This window comes from Nycticebus coucang, chromosome 3 (assembly GCF_027406575.1).
Source record: "Nycticebus coucang isolate mNycCou1 chromosome 3, mNycCou1.pri, whole genome shotgun sequence".
NCBI lineage: Eukaryota > Metazoa > Chordata > Mammalia > Primates > Lorisidae > Nycticebus > Nycticebus coucang.
This window is the reverse complement of record NC_069782.1, coordinates 129,377,669-129,397,769: the sequence shown is the minus strand read 5'-3', so window position 1 is coordinate 129,397,769 and position 20,101 is coordinate 129,377,669. Positions and strand designations below refer to the sequence as shown.

At 39.9% G+C, this 20,101-nt stretch overlaps 1 protein-coding gene across 6 annotated transcripts in view; it reads left to right on the top strand.

Moving 5' to 3' along the window:
- CWF19L1 (CWF19 like cell cycle control factor 1) overlaps positions 1–20,101 on the top strand; it is a 31,087-nt gene that overhangs the window by 5,260 nt on the left and 5,726 nt on the right. For 2 of the 6 annotated variants that reach the window (XM_053583182.1, XM_053583184.1), the window contains 8 exons: positions 667–745; positions 1,290–1,391; positions 3,654–3,868; positions 6,182–6,300; positions 10,209–10,293; positions 12,506–12,646; positions 13,318–13,429; positions 14,417–14,496. In XM_053583182.1, the coding sequence (XP_053439157.1) occupies positions 667–745; positions 1,290–1,391; positions 3,654–3,868; positions 6,182–6,300; positions 10,209–10,293; positions 12,506–12,646; positions 13,318–13,429; positions 14,417–14,496 (933 nt within the window). Of the gene's footprint in view, positions 1–666; positions 746–1,289; positions 1,392–3,653; positions 3,869–3,890; positions 5,185–6,181; positions 6,301–10,208; positions 10,294–12,505; positions 12,647–13,317; positions 13,430–14,416; positions 14,497–20,101 lie in introns of those variants that run through there. The other 4 variants (XM_053583186.1, XM_053583187.1, XM_053583185.1 and 1 more) reach the window with 4 other exon arrangements.

The window sequence follows — 20,101 nt, the reverse complement described above, 5'->3', positions numbered from 1 at the left end:
CTGGAGCTGGGCGTGGTGGCTCATGCCCTAGTACTCTGGGAGGCCAAGGCTGGTGGATTGCTTGAGCTCACGAGTTGGAGACCAGCCTGAGCAAAAGTGAGACTCTGTCTTTACTAAAAAAAGAATAGAAAAATAGAGGCAAGAGATTGCTTAAGCCTGAGTTGGGGGTTGCTCTGAGCTATGATGCCACTGCACTCTACCCAGGATGACAGCTTGAGACTCTGTCTTGGAAAAAAAGAAAAATTAAAATCTGGGTCAGGTGAAGTGGCTCACTGCCTATAATCCTAGTACTCTGGGAGCTGAGGCAGGTGGATTGCCTGAGCTCAGGAGTTTGAGATCAGCTTGAGCAAGAGCAAGACCCCATCTCCAAAAATAGCCACGCATTGTGGCAGGCACCTATAGTCCCAACTACTTGGGAGGCTGAGGCAAGAGGATCACTTGAGCCCCCAGAGTTTGAGGTTGCTATGAGCTATGATGCCACAGAACTCTACCAGTGGTGACAAAGTGAGACTCTGTTTCAAAAAAAAGTTGGTTTCCTTCTGCACTTTTAGAGAGAAAAAAATAAAAATCTACCATTAAGTAGGATAATTAGTTGAATGTTACTATTAATTATGTACTATTTGATATTACAAAATCTCATGTATCTGTTTTAAAAACTCATTTTAGCTGCTGTTGTGTGTAGGAAATTTCTTTGGTTCTACTTCAGATTCTGAATGGGAGGACTATAAGGCTGGCGTCAAGAAAGGTATAGAAATTATTTTCATTTAACATGATTTTTAACAAAATTTCAAGGGCTACAGTTCTTGCTGGGTTATTTTTTGTATATTGGGTTTTTTTTTTAACACTGTCCCTTTTGAGTTCTGCATTGAGCTGGAAAGGATGTCTGTACATAATCTGCATGCTCACATTTAGAATTTGGCTCAGTTTAGTTCCAGAAAAATGGTACTCTTCTAGGTTGGCAGGAACTAAATAAATACAACCCTGTGTTCTTTTTTCCAGTTTAGGGTAATTATTAAGCTCTTTAAGGGTCTCTGTTTTTCTCATTATATCTGGACCATTCTCAGATTGCATGGCGTTGACCTAGAGACACCAAACTAATCAGTCTATAAGGTTGAGTGTAGTATATCCTTAGTGGTGAGCATGTTCCACATTTAGAATTGCTTTGGGAGCAATGTGAATACATAGACTCTTTACTTTTGTTATGAGTATTTTTTCTACAGGGAAGCATTTCTCAAGTTCTAAAGCACATCTAGTTAACTGTATGGTTTCATGTCTGTTTCCCTCACTAGCACCTATTCAGACATATGTGCTTGGTGCCAATAACCAAGAAACAGTAAAATATTTCCAAGATGCTGATGGGTGTGAATTAGCTGAAAACATTACTTATCTGGGTAAGTTGATATTTTTTGTGTTTGTAGTGAACATAATATAGTGTTCTCAGGAATTAGCCTATCAAGAAATTTTGGACTGAGTCTTTCTGCCATTACTGACTCAGAGAATGGGGGTTGGATGGTTGTTTCCCACAGTCTATGTCTGTGCCCTTAGGAAAATGTCATTTTTCCTTTAGTGTCTCCTCCACTTCCCTCCAATCTCCTTGTGTTCCCACAACCCAACACATACTTTTTTTTAGCTAATTAGAGGGATAAATAGTACTCCATACACTCCTGCCTAATGGAGTGTATGGAGTATTTACAATGTAAATATGTTCAAATAAAGGAAATTGCATATTTGTGGCCTTACCATACAACCTTGATAGATTTACATAACTTGTTTGTTAGGCTCCCAACTAGTTATTGCTGTAGTTTTCACCCTAAGGTTTTGGTAACTTGAGTTTTCAGTGCTGATCTTTGGGTTTATCCTTTGTCTTTTTTCTGTGTCCAACTTCACTCCTCAATTTCACGTTACAGTAGTTTCTGTAGTCTACAACCTTCTCCGCTCCTTTTAGTGGTTCTTTCATTGTCTAGTTGTTTTCAAAAGCACTGTCAACTTTTATTTTTGTTTGTCCCCTATTTGCTGTCGGTCTACTGATTCTTGGATTATTCAACTCTTCTTTTTTCTTTCTTTCCTAAAATGACTCCACTGCATTCAACATTTCCTCTTTGTTTCGTGTCTAATTTCCTTAGAAAGTTTCCATATTCCCTTTGTTGTAAATACTCTCCTTTTTCCTCCCTACCATGGTCTATCATGGCCATTAGTCTTCATATCTGGCTGTGGCCCTCATGGTAGCAATCTCATCTTGCTTCAATCAAGTGGGACTCCTCTAAACAAAAAATTGAGGGAAGGATTTTTAATTGTTATTTTTACTCACAGTTGTGAGATATAGACTTTGAAATTGTATTGTAGATCTTAAACATGGACTTGACTTATGGCAATTCTTGGTGTAGTTTTTAGATTTAGATTGAGTACTACTGAAGATATTTGGCAGCCATTTTACTATATGAATTTCATGCCAGGAGTGGAAAGAGTGGCCAAAGCACTTGGGTTATTTCTATGAAATAGTTGGGATCCAGTAGAAAGAGCAAGCAATGAACTTGATAGTGAAAAAGTTTTAGTGCTTGAAGTGCTTGTAGAACACCCAAAATATAGTTGGAAGTGATAGCTCTTTCTAGAATATCAATGTTGAAGAGTATAGGCTTTGAGGAGTTGGTTCCATAACAACGAAAAATAAAGCTGAGAAGATCAAATTGTTAAGGAAGAAATACAGTTAGAAGGGAAGCAGGTAGATGATCATCCGAAGGGAGGGTATACCTTCATTTAGGGGTTAGGCAAAGAGAAGTGAAAGTTCTTAGAGATGTATCTGGAGAGGTAAAGATATTAAGTTCATAGAATCTAAGTGAAGAGAACCTAGTTTCAGAAGAGACCATTGGCAATTACAGGTGATCAGCAACCTGGAGGAGAGCACTAGGAGAGGCAAACTAGATTTCAGTGGCTTAAGGAACTAATTAAGAGGTAAAGCATTCAGAGAGCATGGACTGCTTTTTAGAAATTGAAACTAAAGAAGAGGAAATTTCTCAGTATGTGTGTTCATTTTAGATGGTGATGACTGAGCATAAGAGGAGACTCAATAGATCAAAAAGGAGGTAAAGATTGTTGGAAGAAGATCTTGGAGGCAACAGGAAGGCCCACAAGCGGCAAATAACTCTAGAAAAGAATAGTGTCTCTGATTTTCAGAGAAAATAGTGTCTCCAAACAGTTGTTCTAGCCTTTTGGACATTGCTACTTCCCTGAAGAGTATATCTTTTAGGGACTGTAGTTTCTTCAGATTTGCAATTTTTTTTTCCCTCATTGCCTCTTCCTCTGTCCAGGTGTATGGATTTCTTTTAGTACATGTAGAGTCTTCTTTAGAAAGCCTTTCTCTTGCCAACTTTTCTCAGTAGTATTTGTAAGGCACCTGGGATAGTCAGACTGGCTCATGGGCTCTAGCAGCCTTCACATAGGGGGCTGCTTTACTTACTGAATAGGAATACTGTTCCAGCCATGCAGCAATGATACTTGCAGTCAAAGGGGAGGGCTATAGGAGAGATTATACTCCTTCAGGCATGCAGAATGGCAGAGACTCCGGAGAGTCATGGCGTCGGGAAATTCATCATCATCTTGATGGCATTTTGTTCTGCAGTTTTGACTAAAACTTGTTTATTTTTCTTTAAATCTAGGTCGTAAAGGTATCTTCACTGGAAGCTCGGGGCTACAGATTGTGTACCTCAGTGGGACAGAGTCCTTACATGAGCCAGTCCCAGGTTACAGTTTTAGTCTCAAGGATGTGTCTTTCCTGAGAACAATGCTGTGTTCAACCCCCCAGTTTAAGGGTGTTGATATTTTGCTCACATCCCCATGGCCCAAGTATGTGGGGAACTTTGGGAATTCTTCTGTGAGTAGTGCTTGTTTGGTTGGAATATCTAAAAGCAAATTGCACTGGATTAATCTGGATTTTTTGTTTTTTGTTTTGCTGTTTGAGTATTTTAGCTCTTGATATGTTTTACTAGAAATCTTTCATGAGTTTTTTCAGGGTTCTAAATGGTGTCTCAGCTGACCAAAGCAAAAGTTGATCTTCTGAAAGTGTGATCCACGGATGAGATTGTTGAAATCTTAATCATAAGTGAATGGTTTTTAAAATTGTGTTCTCTGCTACAAGTGTCCTCTCTTAACCCTCCTTTTAATGTTTTGAGGGTTCACTAATTTTCAGTGAAAAGTTTATAGCTAGTGGCTGCTCTGCAGTTGTATGTGTATTTTCCCACTTCTATTCCAGATTATTACTTGTTGCCTATCAGACTACTTTTAAAATTAAATCATTATGGGATAGAGGCTAGTGATCCAAAGATCCAAAGAAGGGAAACAGGGTGTTGAAAACTTCTATAATAGGAACACTTTAATAATTAGCATGCATTAGAGCTCACCATTACCTTTGATTTTAATATTTTTATAAGTAATCTTGAAGAGAATGTGCACCAGGAATGACAGATATCATGGGAAGTGAAATAGTGCCTTGGTGGAAATGAGCCTAAGGAAGATCTTGAAAAGGTTGTGTGTGAGGGCAGAAAGCATCAGCTGAGCTTTAGTGAAGATAATTTTAAGAATGCATTTGGGGACAAAATGCAAAATTCAAAATACATGAATGGATTCAGTATTATCAGTGATAATCCAGAATAGGAGCCCGTAGAACATGCCCTGCCTACTTCAGCACCATGTCTATGGCCAAAAAAGGTCAAGAAGATACCAGGCATTGTTAGGAGGAAAGTTGACAGAAAAAGAGTCAAAAAAAAAAAAAAAGAAAGAAACAAAGAAAGGAAAAGGGTCAACATTCTCTTTCCCTTTCACGAACCCATAGTGGTTCTTCACCTAGAAAACATGGGGTAGTGCCATTGCAGCACAAGGATATAGCAAAGTTAGGGAAGCTCAGAGAAGGGCTGTTAAAGTGATGATGGGGGGTTGGTGAAGGACACACACAAGGCTCTGTAAGAAAGGATGAGAAAATGAGGCCTGTTCATTTTGGGGGGAGCTAAAAATTTTTGATCAAAGTTTATAAATAATCATACAAGATGTTTATGGTAGAGAAAAGTATAGTTTAGTCCCTAAAATACTGCAACTAACCTCAAGGCTAATTCCCTACCCTTCAGCAGAAACCTGAAGGTGGCAAGAATAAGACAAAAGGAAGTTCCTGCTTTACTTAGTGGAACATAAACTTTGGTAATTTTTTTATTTTCAGCTAATACTTTCTCAGAATAGAGTTTGTAAATAATGTTACGGATGAGAGATCACATAATTGGTTGTTAATGGAAGCTAAGGAGGTTCTGAAAACAAGCCTGACTTTAGACAAACTATGTTATTTACCATCTTTGTAACAAATTTGTGGTTGTGGCCTTTTCATAAATTGCTACCTACCACAACTGCCACTTCCTTGATTGAAGCAAAATAAAGGCATAGATGCTTATGTAACAAGGCTCTTGAGTATTCCATATCAAATATTTTATGAGTCCTAGGGGCTCTGTGGGCTATTATAGCTTTTATTTTCCATATTGACTGATTGTCTACGTTGTCAGAATTGTATATGCACTACAAAAAGAACTAGAAGCACAGTTTGTGAGCTCTAGATAGAGCACTTTCAAAAAAAGATTTTAACAATCCATGTTTCGGGGATTAGTATGGAGGAGTTACCATTCCTTTTAACTTCTATCTACCAACAATTGTACTTATTTCTGCATTTTTAGTAGTCCAGTTCCTTTTTTTTTATAGACACAGTCTTGCTCTGTTGCCCCTGATAGAGTGCAGTGGCATCAACATAGCTCACTGCAGCCTCACACTCCTGGGCTCAAGTGATCCTCCTGTCTCAGCCCCCTGAGTAGCTGGGACTGTAGGCATCCGCCATGTTGCCAGGCTAATTTTTCTATTTTTAGTAGAGATGGGGTCTCACTTTTGGCTCAGGCTGGTCTTCAACTCCTAAGCTCAGTCTTCCCGCCTTGGCCTCCCAGAGTGTTAGGATTACAGGCATGAGCCACCGAGCCCAGGCCCTTACTTATTTGATTAATCTCTGATTGCCATAAATATGAAATGAACTGTGCAAATCTTTCTGCCCACATTTATGTCCACATACAAATTTCAAGGACATTTCAAAGTGTGTTGTTACTTCTTTGCATTTCTTTATTATTTTTAGGTTGTTATGGATGACTGAGTTTCTATTTATTAGGGAGAAGTGGATACCAAAAAATGTGGCTCTTCTTTGATCTCCACTCTTGTTGTGGGCTTGAAACCAAGATATCATTTTGCTGCTTTGGAAAAGAGTTATTATGAGAGGCTTCCATATCGGTAAGTAGCTTTTCATTCCTTTTGCCTTTTTGAAGAATTTGATTTGGATTTCTTGTATAAACTTCCTTTGTTTATTTTTAGCCATATGACATATTAGCTCCTTTTGGTTACTGAAGCATGGAAATGAGTGACTCTCAAGTTATTCAGCTTCTCTGAGTTTGTCCCCTAATTTGAAATACAAGGGATAGGAATATAAGCGTTGGAGGTAACAATTCTTTTTAAGCATTTTTAGCTCCTTTGTAGTACATTAGGTCCTGTTTTGATGAGGTCAAATTAATACCGTATGTCTTGATAACTCAGTTCTCAGTATAATCAAGTTGACTCTGATGTATCATAAGTAATAAAGGGATAAAGGATATGGATAATCTCTTTATCCCTAGTTTACCCTAAAAGAATAACTGTTTTGTTTTTTTTTCCACAAAAGTAATACAGTATATGTGCTTATTGTTGCCAGCTCAAAAAATACAAGTGGGGCTTGACGCCTGTGGCTCAAGCGGCTAAGGCACCAGCCACATACACCTGAGCTGGCCGGTTCAAATCCAGCCCGGGCCTGCCAAACAGTGACGGCTGCAACCCCAAAATAGCCGGGCGTTGTGGTGAGTGCCTGTAGTCCCAGCTACTTGGGAGACAGAGGCAGGAGAATTGCTTGAGCCCAGGAGTTGGAGGTTGCTGTGAACTGTGATGCCACGGCACTTTACCCAGGGTGACAGCTTGAGGCTCTGTCTCAAAAAAAAAAAAAAGTGAACAAAAAGAAGAAAATAATCCCACAGCTTGATATGTAATCATAGGTAATACAGTTTTAGTGCTGTGACGTCATAGCTCACAGCAGCCTCAAACTCTTGGGCTTAAGCGATTCTCTTGACTCAGCCTCCCAAGTAGCTGGGACTACAGGCACCCACCATAACACCCGGCTATTTTTGGTTGCAGTTGTCATGGTTCTTTAGCAGGCCTGGGCCAGGCTCAAACCTGCCATCCTCGGTATATGTGGCAGGTGCCCTACTCACTGAGCTACAGGGGCCAAGCCAATATACAGTTTTTCTGTTAAATCTCATGATATGCATTCCAGAGAAATCTCTTATTCTTTAAAACCGAGGTTCTGGGAGCAAGCCACTCAAAACCTATACAACTTTTAAGGATCTGAATATGCAGGTCTTCATAGAACATATACAAACAGCCAACAGGCCCATGAAAAGATGCTCATATCATTAGCCATTAAGGTGGAGCAAATTAACATCACATTGTACCACTTCCTACCTGCTAGGATGGCTATAATCAAGAAGGCAAATACATAATAACAAGTGTTGGCAAGGATGTGGAGGAACTGGAACCCTCATATGTTACTGGTGGGAATGTAACATGGAGTAGCCACTTTGGAAGGCTATTTGACAATTTCTCAAAAGGTTAAACATGAAAGTTACCATATGACCCAGCAATTCCACTCTTGTTCCAAGAGAAATAAAAATATATATTCACATAAGAACTTGTACACAAATGATCATAACAGCATTATTCATAACAGCTTAAAAGTGGAAACAACCCAAATATCTATCACTTGTTACATAGATAAATCAAAGGTGGTTGCATGCATAGCTCTGTGACTATATTCAAAACTATTGAATTTTACACATAAAACATGTCTATTTTGTGATATGTGAATTAGGTCTCAGATAAGCTGTTGAAAATAACAAAAAACCAGCTCGGGACCTGTAGCTCAATGGCCAGGGCACCAGCCACATACACTGGGGCTGGCGGATTCAAATCCGGCCCAGGCCTGTTAAACAACATAGCACCTACAACAAAAAAATATCCGGGTGTTATGGTGGGTGCCTGTAGTCCCAGCTACTCGGGAGGCTGAGGCAAGAGAATCACTTAAGCTCAAGAGTTTGAGGTTGCTGTGAGCTGTGACGTTACAGCACTCTACCAAGAACGACATAGTGAGACTCTCAAAAAAAAAAAAAAAAAAACCTATACAATTTTTTTAACCGGAGCTGTAACAAAAATTGATAAATATCATAATACTAGCATTAGTTAAATCTTCACTAGCATTTGTATCTAGAATTAGTCATGTTTTGCATCCCTCTGTCATGAGTCTTACCTCCTTGGGGAGGAATTTATGATAATTAAAAACATTATCCAAGGGTAGCATTCTTTATCAGTCATTTTTATTTTAAAATAAATGAAGGAAATGTCTTCACAACATTTTTATCTATACTGTGGTTTCACTGTAGTATCAGTTTTCTATTGCTGCTGTAACAAATTACCATAAACTTCACTTCTGGAGGCCACCTAGAAGTGAGCACCTATTGATGCTGAACTTAGTGTAGACGCCCAGTCGGCATAGCACACTACAAAACTCCTGGGCTCAAGTGATCTTCCCAAGTGGCTGGAACTACAGGTGTATGTCACCATGCCCAGCTATACAATACTTTTAAAAAATAAAATTCAGGGCGGCACCTGTGGCTCAGTGAGTAGGGCGCCGGCCCCATATGCCGTGGGTGGCGGGTTCCCCGGCCAAACTGCAACAAAAAAATAGCCGGGCGTTGTGGCGGGCACCTGTAGTCCCAGCTACTCGGGAGGCTGAGGCAAGAGAATCGCTTAAGCCCAGGAGCTGGAGGTTGCTGTGAGCTGTGTGATGCCACAGCACTCTACCAAGGGCCATAAAGTGAGACTCTGTCTCTACAAAAAAAAAATAAATAAATAAATAAAAATAAAATTCAGGAAACTTCTGTAGCATGAGGAAAATAAAGAACTCTGAAGACTGCCAGAATCTGTATTATTAAGGGTCAACTCACTAAAAATAGTATGCATATACACTATCAGAACTTTTTTCCTTTTAATTTCAAATAATAATTGCTCAGTGCAGACCAGTTTCATTTCTTTTTTTTTTTTTGAGACAGTCTTACTATGTTGCCTTTGGTAGAGTACTGTGGCATCACAGCTCACAGCATCCTCAAACTCCTGGGCTCAAGCGATTCTCTTCCCTCATCCTCCCAAGTAGCTGGGACTACAGGTGCCTGCCACAACATCTGCTATTTTTTGTTGCAGTTGTCATTATTGTTTAGCTGGCCCGGGCCGGGTTCAAACCCACCAACCTCAGTGTATGTGGCTGGCACTACAACCACTGTGCTACAGGTGCCGAGCCCAGAATAGGTTTAAAACATAGAAATACTAAAAAAAAAAGTGGCATATATAGTTTCCATATTTTTCTATGATGTTAGACACTCCTATATTTTTATATTTTTTCTAGAAAAATGAAATCATACTATTTAGGCGTGTTTTCTTGGACTACTTTTTTTAAAGTTTTCATCATTTTAGCCTTTTACTACAAAAAAGGATAGTAAAATGACCCTCATGTACCCATCTCCTAGCTTTAGCAATTATGAACATTTTGCCAATTTTACAATTCTTTTATTTATTTATTTTTTCAGGTTTTTTAAAATTTCAGATTAATGTGAGGGTACAAACAACCAAATCACAATATTTGAATTTGTTAGGTATAGTCCCTCTTGTAGTTATGTCCTGCACTTAAAAGGTGTACCATACACCCCTACATTGTATTCAGTGGCAGCACCCCAAACCCCTCTCCCTTCTTCACCTCTCCCTTGTTCTCCCTCCCCTGAACTTAAATTGAAGTAAATTTTTCTCCTATGTGGGCATCTTACAATTCTTTTAAAACCAAAAGTTGGAGTTCTGAATCTTTTCAGAGCCATGATCCTATCTCTTCCTAACAACAGTCCTGTGAGTTACGGGTTTGGTTACCTTACCAGATGGATAGTAACTTACCTGAAATCATGTGACTTGTGGTGGACTGAGGACCTCTGCTCTTTTTATGGCACCATGGAGTCTACATATTTCATAATTGCAAATCAAAAGTGTTGCTAACTTGTTATCTCTTAAATATGTTCCAGAAACCACATTGTCCTACAGGAAAATGCACAGCATGCCACTCGGTTCATAGCTCTTGCAAATGTTGGAAATCCAGAAAAGAAAAAGGTAAAAATTGAGGATTTAGTGATAGGTTAATGTTCATCGTCTGCTTGATAAATGTTTCTTTTGCCCAGTTTAACATTCAGATCTCTCTTTTCCCCAATCGCAAGTCCCAGCAGCTTTAGTGCTTCTTTATAAAAATATGGTAATGAAAGGTAGGGTTTCCGTGGGTCTTTTCTAAGAGATTTTAGAGTAGAGTTTGGGAAAATAGGCTCAGTAAAATAAAGACAAAATATCAAATGAACAATGTTCCTTTCGTCCCCCATCCCTGTGGTTACCTCTTTGGGTATTTGTGAGTTTGCCCTCAGTGTTTCTTATAGCAACTTCATTTAGCTGTAATAATAACATTCTCCCAAGGATTTTACCTAAGCCCTCATTGGCTGTGGGAAATACATGTACTAGTGATACCTGGAATCTGTCTTTGTATTGGGAAACAGCCCAAGTAATGAAAGGGAATATACCAGAAAAGTAGGTGGTTTTTCTTGTTTCCCTGAGAGCATTTTGATTTCCTACCACTAAAAACAGCCTATTGTGGATTGAGATAGCTAAACAATCAGAACAGTCAGCCAACTGGGAAAATAAGCAGATAAATAATCTGAAGATTATTCCACTATAACATACCATAGACAATGTGCATACAAAAGATAGGCAAATGCATATTTTGTTTTTTCCATAATGTTCTAAGCTTTTAAGCCCAATTGTTTCTTAGAAAGTTTAGATTTGTAATTTTTTTTATTGCCCTCTCAATATTTAGAGTATTTCCAATCTGTTGCTTTGCTCAAGGACATACTAGCCTCAGCTCTAAGGAACTCATACTTCAGTCAAAGGGTGTGCACATTTTTAAATTTGGCAAGGTTTATTAAATTCATGTCAAAGTTTTGTTCCAGTTTCCCAGCAGTATATGGCTTTTTTTTTTCCCTCTACATTCTCACTGGGTAGTGTCAAATTTTTATTAAAGTTCTTGCCAATCTTATAGCTGGAAGATGATTTATCATTATAACTCAGTTGTACTTCCCTGAGGATATGTAGATTAGCCATCTATTTGTATCTTATCTAAAGTTTGCAATCTCTGTGCCATTAGTTCAAGATTCTAGATATTTATATGAATATTTACTTCTTTGCTACTAGTCTCCAAGAAAATTTTTCAGCATGTGTAGCAGAATTTGTATTACATCAGAGAGGGAAATCCAAAGTTGTCCAATTATATTTGTCATTAGGAAAAAAGTATAGCAATGTCATGGTTCTGTTGAGAAAATACATAAAAATAAAGGACTCAAGGGGCGGCACCTGTGGCTCAGTCGGTAGGGCGCCGGCCCCATATACCGAGGGTGGCGGGTTCAAACCCGGCCCCGGCCAAACTGCAACCAAAAAATAGCCGGGCGTTGTGGTGGGCGCCTGTAGTCCCAGCTACTCGGGAGGCTGAGGCAAGAGAATCGCTTAAGCCCAGGAGTTGGAGGTTGCTGTGAGCTGTGTGAGGCCACGGCACTCTACCGAGGGCCATAAAGTGAGACTCTGTCTCTACAAAAAAAAAAAAATAATAATAAAAAAATAAAAAAAAATAAAGGACTCAAAAGATAAAGGACTAAGAGAGCACTTAGTCTTTAAGGATTACAGAGCAAGTCCTGCTGAGCCCCGTGACAGCTGGCACTATTTCCTTATCTCAGTGAGAACCCCTGATTTGTGTAAAGGCTGAGCCTTCAATTTGTTGCTCATTACTTTATCAGTCCTTTTAATAGTTCATGCATAGGCCACTGTATTGACAGTGCAGCCTCAAAGCCACATGCGGCGCTCTAGATCCCCAAGTGCAGCCCCTCGACTGGAATCTAAATTTCACATAACAAATCCCTTTATTTGTTATCTCTTTCATCACTTATGCTGTTTCCCAGGTATCACTATTTCCTGCAGCCAAGGAGAGCTTAGGTAAATCCTTCATTAAAGAATTTGTTGGGCAGCGCCTGTGGCTCAATTGGTAAGGCGCCAGCCCCGTATACCGAGGGTGGCGGGTTCAAATCCAGCCCCGGCCGAACTGCAACAACAACAACAAAAAAAAGAATTTGTTCTGTAAAATTTGGATTTAGTCAAAAGGATCCAGAAGATCATATGTAGCTCCAAGGCTTCAGGTTCCCCACCCTGGTTGAGTCAGATGCTTTCTGTGAAATTTTCACAGTAAAATAAGTTGAACAGTATTTCCCCTAATGTTATGTTCTTTTTCCAAAAGTATCTTTATGCCTTCAGTATTGTTCCCATGAAACTAATGGATGTAGCAGAACTGGTAAAACAGCCTCCAGATGTCACTGAAAATCCTTACAGAAGATCTGGGCAAGAAGCATCTGTAGGAAAGCAAATTCCTGCTCTTGAGGTATGTTTTGATTGAGAGGTTGTATTTTCTGGGCAGGATTCCCCATTACAGATGTGCTTTTCCTAGTTAATTTAATGCAAAGGCAAGTTTAGTTCTTATAGTTGAAATCTTTTTTCCCTTTCCTCTTTTTCCTTTATCATTATGATATTTAGAAAGTCTTAGTAGATTTTAACTAAGTTCAGTGTTTTTTATTGTACTTGGCAGTTAACAGTTTCAAATGTTAAGTCTTTCTTGCTATAAACTTGATTCACATGTTAAGGTTACACTTTGATATGTTAAGTCTTACATTTGCCAGTAGCTCCCTAGGCAAGTATCTAGCTGACTATAGCCATTGTAATTTATGATTTTGTTAATAATCGCTAGCAGGTGAATAAGAATCACTCTGAAGAAATTTTCTTAATAGCAGACTTTTCTGAAATTAATTTTTTTCTCCACTAAAGGAAAGAATGTCAGATTTGGTGGTAGCTTGGGTAAGTGTTGATTCGTATGACTGAGAGAGAGTCTAGGCATCAGAATTGGGAAGACATTTTGCTTCCCTAGAATAGGCAGAAAGGGCTGAGAGGAAAGATAGAAGTGATGTGGCAGCAATGTTCTCTTGTATGTGAATGGGTTGGCTACTTGTCTGAAGGTTAGGTGAGTAATATTTACTCTTCTGCCTTTGGCCATTCTAGGAAGAATCAGCTTGTCAGTTTTTCTTTGACTTAAATGAAAAGCAAGGAAGGAAGCGTCCATCCACAGGCAGAGACAGCAAATCTCCGCACCCAAAGCAGCCTCGCAAACCTCGTAAGTATCTTGGTTTTAGATGTATCCTATGTGGGCAGTGACTGTTATTTTGAGTTTTGTTTGGAAAGCAGCATTGCTAAGAGAACCTCTTCTGGCAGGGGAGAATTATGTGATGAATCATTAGGACCAATAGTAAATTAAAATAATATAAACATAGCCTGACTTTGAGACTGTCTGAGGCTCTTCCTGTAAGAAAGAAAGAAAAAGCTCCTTTCCTTTGTGTCTGTAAAACATGTTGAGAGAAAGAGCGTACCAAATGAGTGTAGGTTTATAAAATAATAATCAAATGAGAAGAAGGTCTTTAAGGCTATTTCAGTGAGACTCTTTCTCACCCTCTTGTTTCTAAGAAGAAGCTGACCTTGGGTGAATAAACTATTTTCCAGAGTCATGTGGCTAGCTAATGGCATAGCTAGGACTAGAATCGGGACTCCTGACATCCTCTTAAGTCTTCTTTTATTATAGTATATTGACAGTTATGTGCTCTTTCAGTCAATATGTGATTATCCATTTGTGGATCATCTACTTGTAGATTGGTTACAAATTCAGAAGTTTTCTAATGGAAGTTTATTATTATTGAACATGGTGATAGGGGTCAGAGTTAGGAGCATGACAGGCCCAGCCCAACATGGCACACTGAACAAGTATGTCACATTGCAGCTCTATGCATTCCATTTGAAAATCTGCAGGTAACCGGTTTACATCTACTGAAAATGGAGTCACAAATGCACTAAAATATCGATTGTTTTCCTAGAAATCTTGAAATCGGTTTGGAATTCTTGTGTCAAACTGGAAAGCAAGGCATGATATTTTTCCTTGTTCACAGGACTGTTTTTAGGCAATGTGTTGAAATGAATAAAATTGTTTGCTTTAAAAAAAAAGAGAGAGATATAAAGATCAAACAAGGCTGAGTTATATTCTGCGGTAGGGTGATTATATGCCGCAGTAGTACTTGGACCATAGTAACACTTGGCTTTCTTCTGCATGAAGCTCAGCCTCCAGGACCATGTTGGTTTTGCCTTGCCAGCCCCGAAGTAGAAAAGCATTTGGTGGTCAACATTGGGACACATGTGAGTTATTTCTATGGACCTTTTACAGAGAAAGAGATGCCCATTTGGTTTTTATTAACTTTATTGAGGAATAATTTACATATAACATTTACCAATTTGTGTTTGATTCAGTGACTGTTAGTAAGCTGAGTTGTGCAATCATCATATAGTTTTCGAACATTTCTACCACTCCAGTAAGATCCCTTATGCCCATTTTCAGTTCATCCTTGTTCCTATCCTCAGCTCTACGCAGTGGCTAGTCTTATGTTTCCATAAGTTTCATAGGTTTGCCTTTTCTGGACATTTCTTACAGATAAAGTCATAACAACATGTGGTCTTTTGTATCTGGCTTCTTTTACCTTGTATTCTTTTTTTTTTTTTTTAAAGACAGAGTCTCACTCTATTGTCCCAGGCTAGAGTGCCATAACTGACAGGATGACTCAGACTCCTATGTTCAAATGTTCCTCCTGCCTGAGCCTCCTGAGTAGCTGGGACTTCAGGCACCCACCACAATGCCTGACTAATTTTTCTATTTTAATAGAGACAGAGTCTCACACTTTCTCAGGCTTATTTCGAACTCCTGAGCTCAAGGGATCCTCCTACCTCTGGCGTCCCAGAGTAGCACAATATTCATCCATGTTGTGGCATTTATTTCATTCTTACATATTTTTTTATTTCTGTATAGTATTCCATTATGGCTATACCACATTTTGTCTGTATCTGTCTGTTCAGCAGATGAACATTTGGGTTGTTTCCACTTTATGGCTGTTAGGAATAATGCTGCTATGAATTGTATGCAAGTTTTTATATGGACATATGTTTTCATTTCTTTAGGATAGACACCTAGGAATGGAATCACTAGGTCATGTGGTAAATTTATGTTTTAACTTTTTAAGAAACTGCCAAACTGTTTTCCAGGTTGGCTATGCCATCTTATATTTCCATCAGCAGTGTATGAAGGTTTCTGTTTTTATATATCCTCATTAGTATTTGTTATTGTCTGTCTTTTTGATTAAAGCAATAGCCAGTGTCACAAGATAGCTCCCTGTTTTTCTTCCTCTCTTACAAAAGGTATGGTTCTGCTGAGGTGATGCTTTTATATACTGCTTGTACTGTCTGTATTTTTAGTCCATGCTACTTAAGACTGATGAATTGCTTTTGATAATTACTATTTATTATTATTATTTTTTTTAGAGACAGAGTCTTACTTTGTTGCCCTCAGTAGAGTGCCGTGGCGTCACAGCTCGCAGCAATCTCCAGCTCTTGGGCTTAGGTGATTCTCTTGCATCAGCCTCCCAAGTAGCTGAGACTACAGGCGCCCACCACAACGCCCAGCTATTTTTTTGTTGTTGTTGCAGTTTGGCCGAGGCTGGGTTGGAACCCACCACCCTCGGTATATGGGGCTGGCACCCTACTCAATGAGCCACAGGTGTCGCCCAATAGTTACAATTTAAAATAGAGATTTTCTTCATCCTAAGAAGAAAATCTTATGTTGCTATATGCCCATATAGGTTAAAAATGTTGATATTCTCTTTATAGCTTCAAATTCAGAAGCTTGAGCTTATTAATTTTTATCTAAAATTATATTACACTGGAACTGATTCTTACTACTAGTCACATCAAAAACTAAAGTCTTTGATAAATTCTCAGTTTTGCCTAGTAGTAGAGGATCCTGTCATAATGACAGGAATACCCACATCCACATTCCTGGTTGTAAGTATCTGAGAACTCAAGATAATGATTGTAAGGTTACTCCATATGCGCTGAATCAGACTATGAGAACTGGAGGATCTTGACTGAGTGTGATGTTATCAAGCAGTGGGAAGCCCTGGTGAACTACATGTCTTTCAGGAAAGTCATTCTACTTCACATTTCCCCTACATACTTCTGCTTGGGTACTGCTCAATTTGACATTAAGTAATAATACTTTGGCCCTTATTTCTCTGGATTCCCTATAGACCATTGTCCTTCTTCATTCATTTAGAATGAAGAAAGCTTAGTTTTCAGCACTCTAGTCTCCCATGACTAGAATCAGATATTTTCCAAGGCTTCTGAGGGAAATATTTACAAACTGGTTTTTCTACGGTTTGAATGTGTCCTCAAAAGTTCATGTGTTGAAAACTTAATCTCCAATGCCACAGTACTGGGTGGTAGGGCCTAATAAGAAGTGATTAAGATAGAGTAATGTTATGACAATTATCAAGTGGGTTGGCTATCTCGAGATTGGCTTGGTAATAAATTAAGCAAGTTTGGCCTCCGCTTTCTCCTTTGCTCTCACTCTTCTTGCCCTTCATCAGGGGATGATGTAGCACAAAAGCCATCACCAGATGCCAGAGCCATATTCTTGAACTTCCTAGACTTCAGAACCAGGAGCCAAATAAATTTCTGTTCATTAATAAATTACCCAGTCTGTGTTATTCTTTTTTTGAGACAGAGCCTCAAGCTATTGCCCTGGGTAGAGTGCTGTGGCATCGCAGCTCACAGCAACCTCCAACTCCTGGGCTTAAGTGATTCTCTTGCCTCAGCCTCCCAAGTAGCTGGGACTACAGGCACCCACCACAATGCCTGGCTATTTTTAGGTTGTAGTTGTCATTGTTGTTCGGCAGGCCTGGGCTGGATCCGAACCCTCCAGCTCTCACGTATGTGGCTGGTGCCTTAGCCGCTTGAGCTACAGGCGCCAAGTCCAGTCTGTGTTATTCTTTTACCCCAACACAAGACAAGACAATTTCTTAGTGTATAACGCTTCTGTAGGCAGATGTTCACATCCATTTTTCACTGATTTGTTCTCATTTTTTTATTTCTGATTTTTTATTTCTTTTTCTTATCCTAACAAGCTGAGGGCCCCCTTTTTTTCATTTTTTTTTTTTTGTAGATAGGGTCTCACTCTCACTCTGGCTAGAGTGCAGTGGCTCACTACAGCCTTAAAACTCTGGGCTTAAGCAATCTTATCACCTCAGTCTCATGAGTAGCTAGGAGTACAGGCAACACAAGCTGATTTTTTTTTTTTTTTTTTTTTTACCTTTTTTGTAGAGATGTCATCTTACTTATGTTTTCCAAGCTGATGTAGAACTCCTGGCTTCAAGCAGTCTCCCTGCCTCAGCCTCTCAAAGTGTTGGGATTACAGGTGTGAACCACTGTGCCTGCCTGAGGACCATTTTTTGTGACCTCCTATAGACTGACCAGAGTCTCAGTTTCTTTACTTTAAGCTACCTTAAGGAATTATGTGTAGGAATTATAAATTCTGCCTGTGTTCTTACAAACTGAAGAATTCCAGTCTTTTCTTTTTTTAGAGTTTCACTCTACCTCCCTGGGTAGAGTATCGTACCATAGCTCACAGCAGCTTCCAACTCTCAAGTTCAAGAACTCCTCTTCCCTCCCAAGTGGCTGAGACTACAGGCACCTACCACAACGCCCAGCAAATTTTTCTATTTTTAGTAGAGATGGGGTCTTGTTCTTGCACAGGCTGGTCATGAACTCCCAAGTTCAAGTAATCCACCCATTTTGGGCTCCCAGAGTGCTAGGATTAAAGGCATGAGGCATCAGCCTGGCCTTCTTGTATTTATTGTTTATGTTTTAATTATTGGCACACTTGTATCTCAGGAGAGCATTAATGGGGGCCATGGTCTGGGACAGAATTGATCCATGGAGCCTGTGCATGAACTCTCTTCAGCAGAAGAAAAACAAACTTGGAAAGCTTTTGCTTTTACAGGAATACCCTTTTTGAGTTATTTTTTTGGACCTGTTTTCCTCTTTGGATTATTTAGTGTCATTTTTCTTTCCTATACAATTTTTACAGTAAGGAAGGCTTTGGACTGTTTTCTATTTGAGAAGCCTCAGTAGGTACAAAATCCCATGCAGGAGAAAAGAGATTTGGAGTGAGTGATATAGCTTGGTGCTGCTCTAGGCCTCAGCAAGTAATGTCCTTTCCTTTCCATGGGTATGACCTGGTGGATGGTTGGGGAAACCTGTTTTATTCTCATCTAGGCCTGAAGCTGGAAGGCCAAAAAGTCTTGTTTGTGGCCCAGCCCAACACCCCAAGTAGAAACCCACATGAGCATTTTTGGCCTATAGCCTACACTGTCCTTTATCTGGTAGAAACCGCTTGGGAACTTGTAATGGACTCTTGGTTATCTGGGGAAGGGTTTAGGATCCCCTCTTTGCCACCATTTTTTTTTTTTTTGAGATAGAGCCTCAAGCTGTCACTCTGGGTAGAGTGCCAGGGCATCACAGCTCACAGCAACCTCCAACTCCTGGGCTCAAGTGATTCTCCTGCCTCCACCTCCCAAGTAGCTGGGACTATGGGCACCTGCCACAACACCCAGCTATTTTTTGGTTGCAGCCGTCATTGTTGTTTGGTGGGCCCGGGCTGGATTTGAACCTGCCAGCTCAGGTGTATGTGGCTGGCGCCTTAGCCGCTTGAGCCACAGGCCTTTGCCATCATTTTTTAAAAATTCCCTTTTATAAGAACCAAGGATGAGGCTCAGCACCTGTAGCACAGTGGTTAGGGCACCGGCCACATACACCAGGGCTGACAGGTTCGAACCCAGTCTGGTCCAGCTAAACAATGACAACTATAACAAAAAAATAGCTGGGGCTCGGCGCCTATGGCTCAAGCAGCTAAGGCACCAGCCACATACACCTGAGCTGGCGGGTTCGAATCCAGCCCGGGCCTGCCAAACAACAATGATGATTGCAACCAAAAAATACTTGGGCATTGTGGCGGATGCCTATAGTCCCAGTTACTTGGGAGGCGGAGGCAGGAGAATCACTTGAGCCCAGGAGTTGGAGGTTGCTGTGAGCTGTGATGCCACAGCACTCTCCCCAGGGTGACAACTTGAGGCTCTGTCTCAAAAAAAAAAAAAAAAATAGCTGGGTGTTGTGGCAGGCACCTGTAGTCCCAGCTACTTGGGAGACTGAGGCAAGATAATTGCTTAAGCCCAAGAGTTTGAGGTTGCTGTAAGCTGTGTCACTACAGCACTCTACGGAGGGCGACATAGTTAAGACTCTGTCTCAAAAAAAAAAAAAAACCCCACCAAGGATGAGCTGCCTTGGGGAAAGAGGATCTAGGATCCAGTTGGTGCAGTTTTATGGCTTGTCCCTAGGTATACATTTTAAAACTATTATTTAAATAGATAATATAAGCATGCAGCTTAAAAGGAAACCTCCAAAGGTACAAAGCATTGTCTCATTTTTAATTAAAAAGATACTGTATCAGCACCAAAAAAAAAAAATTGCTTTTTGTCACATTTTCCCCCCTGGCTTTTCTGCCTTTGCTGTGCTTTCCTCAATGTGTGTACATAGAACTATGCTTATAGCCCATCTCCACAGATTGGTAAGAAGGAGAAAGGACTACTAGGGGCCTAAAATAACTATAGTGAAATCTATGCATTTTGCTTATGGGAGAAACAGTCATTCAGGACCTATTTATACATTGTTAGGTTTCAAGTATAGAACAGATGAATGGTGGCCGGGTGCTATGGCTCATACCTGTAATCCCAGCACTTGGGAGGCCTAGGTGGGTGGATTGCCTGAGCTCATGAGTTTGAGACCAGCCTGAGCAAGAGCAAGACCCCATTTCAAAACAAACAAAAAAAAAATGAAAAAGAAATAGCTGGGCATTGTGGCG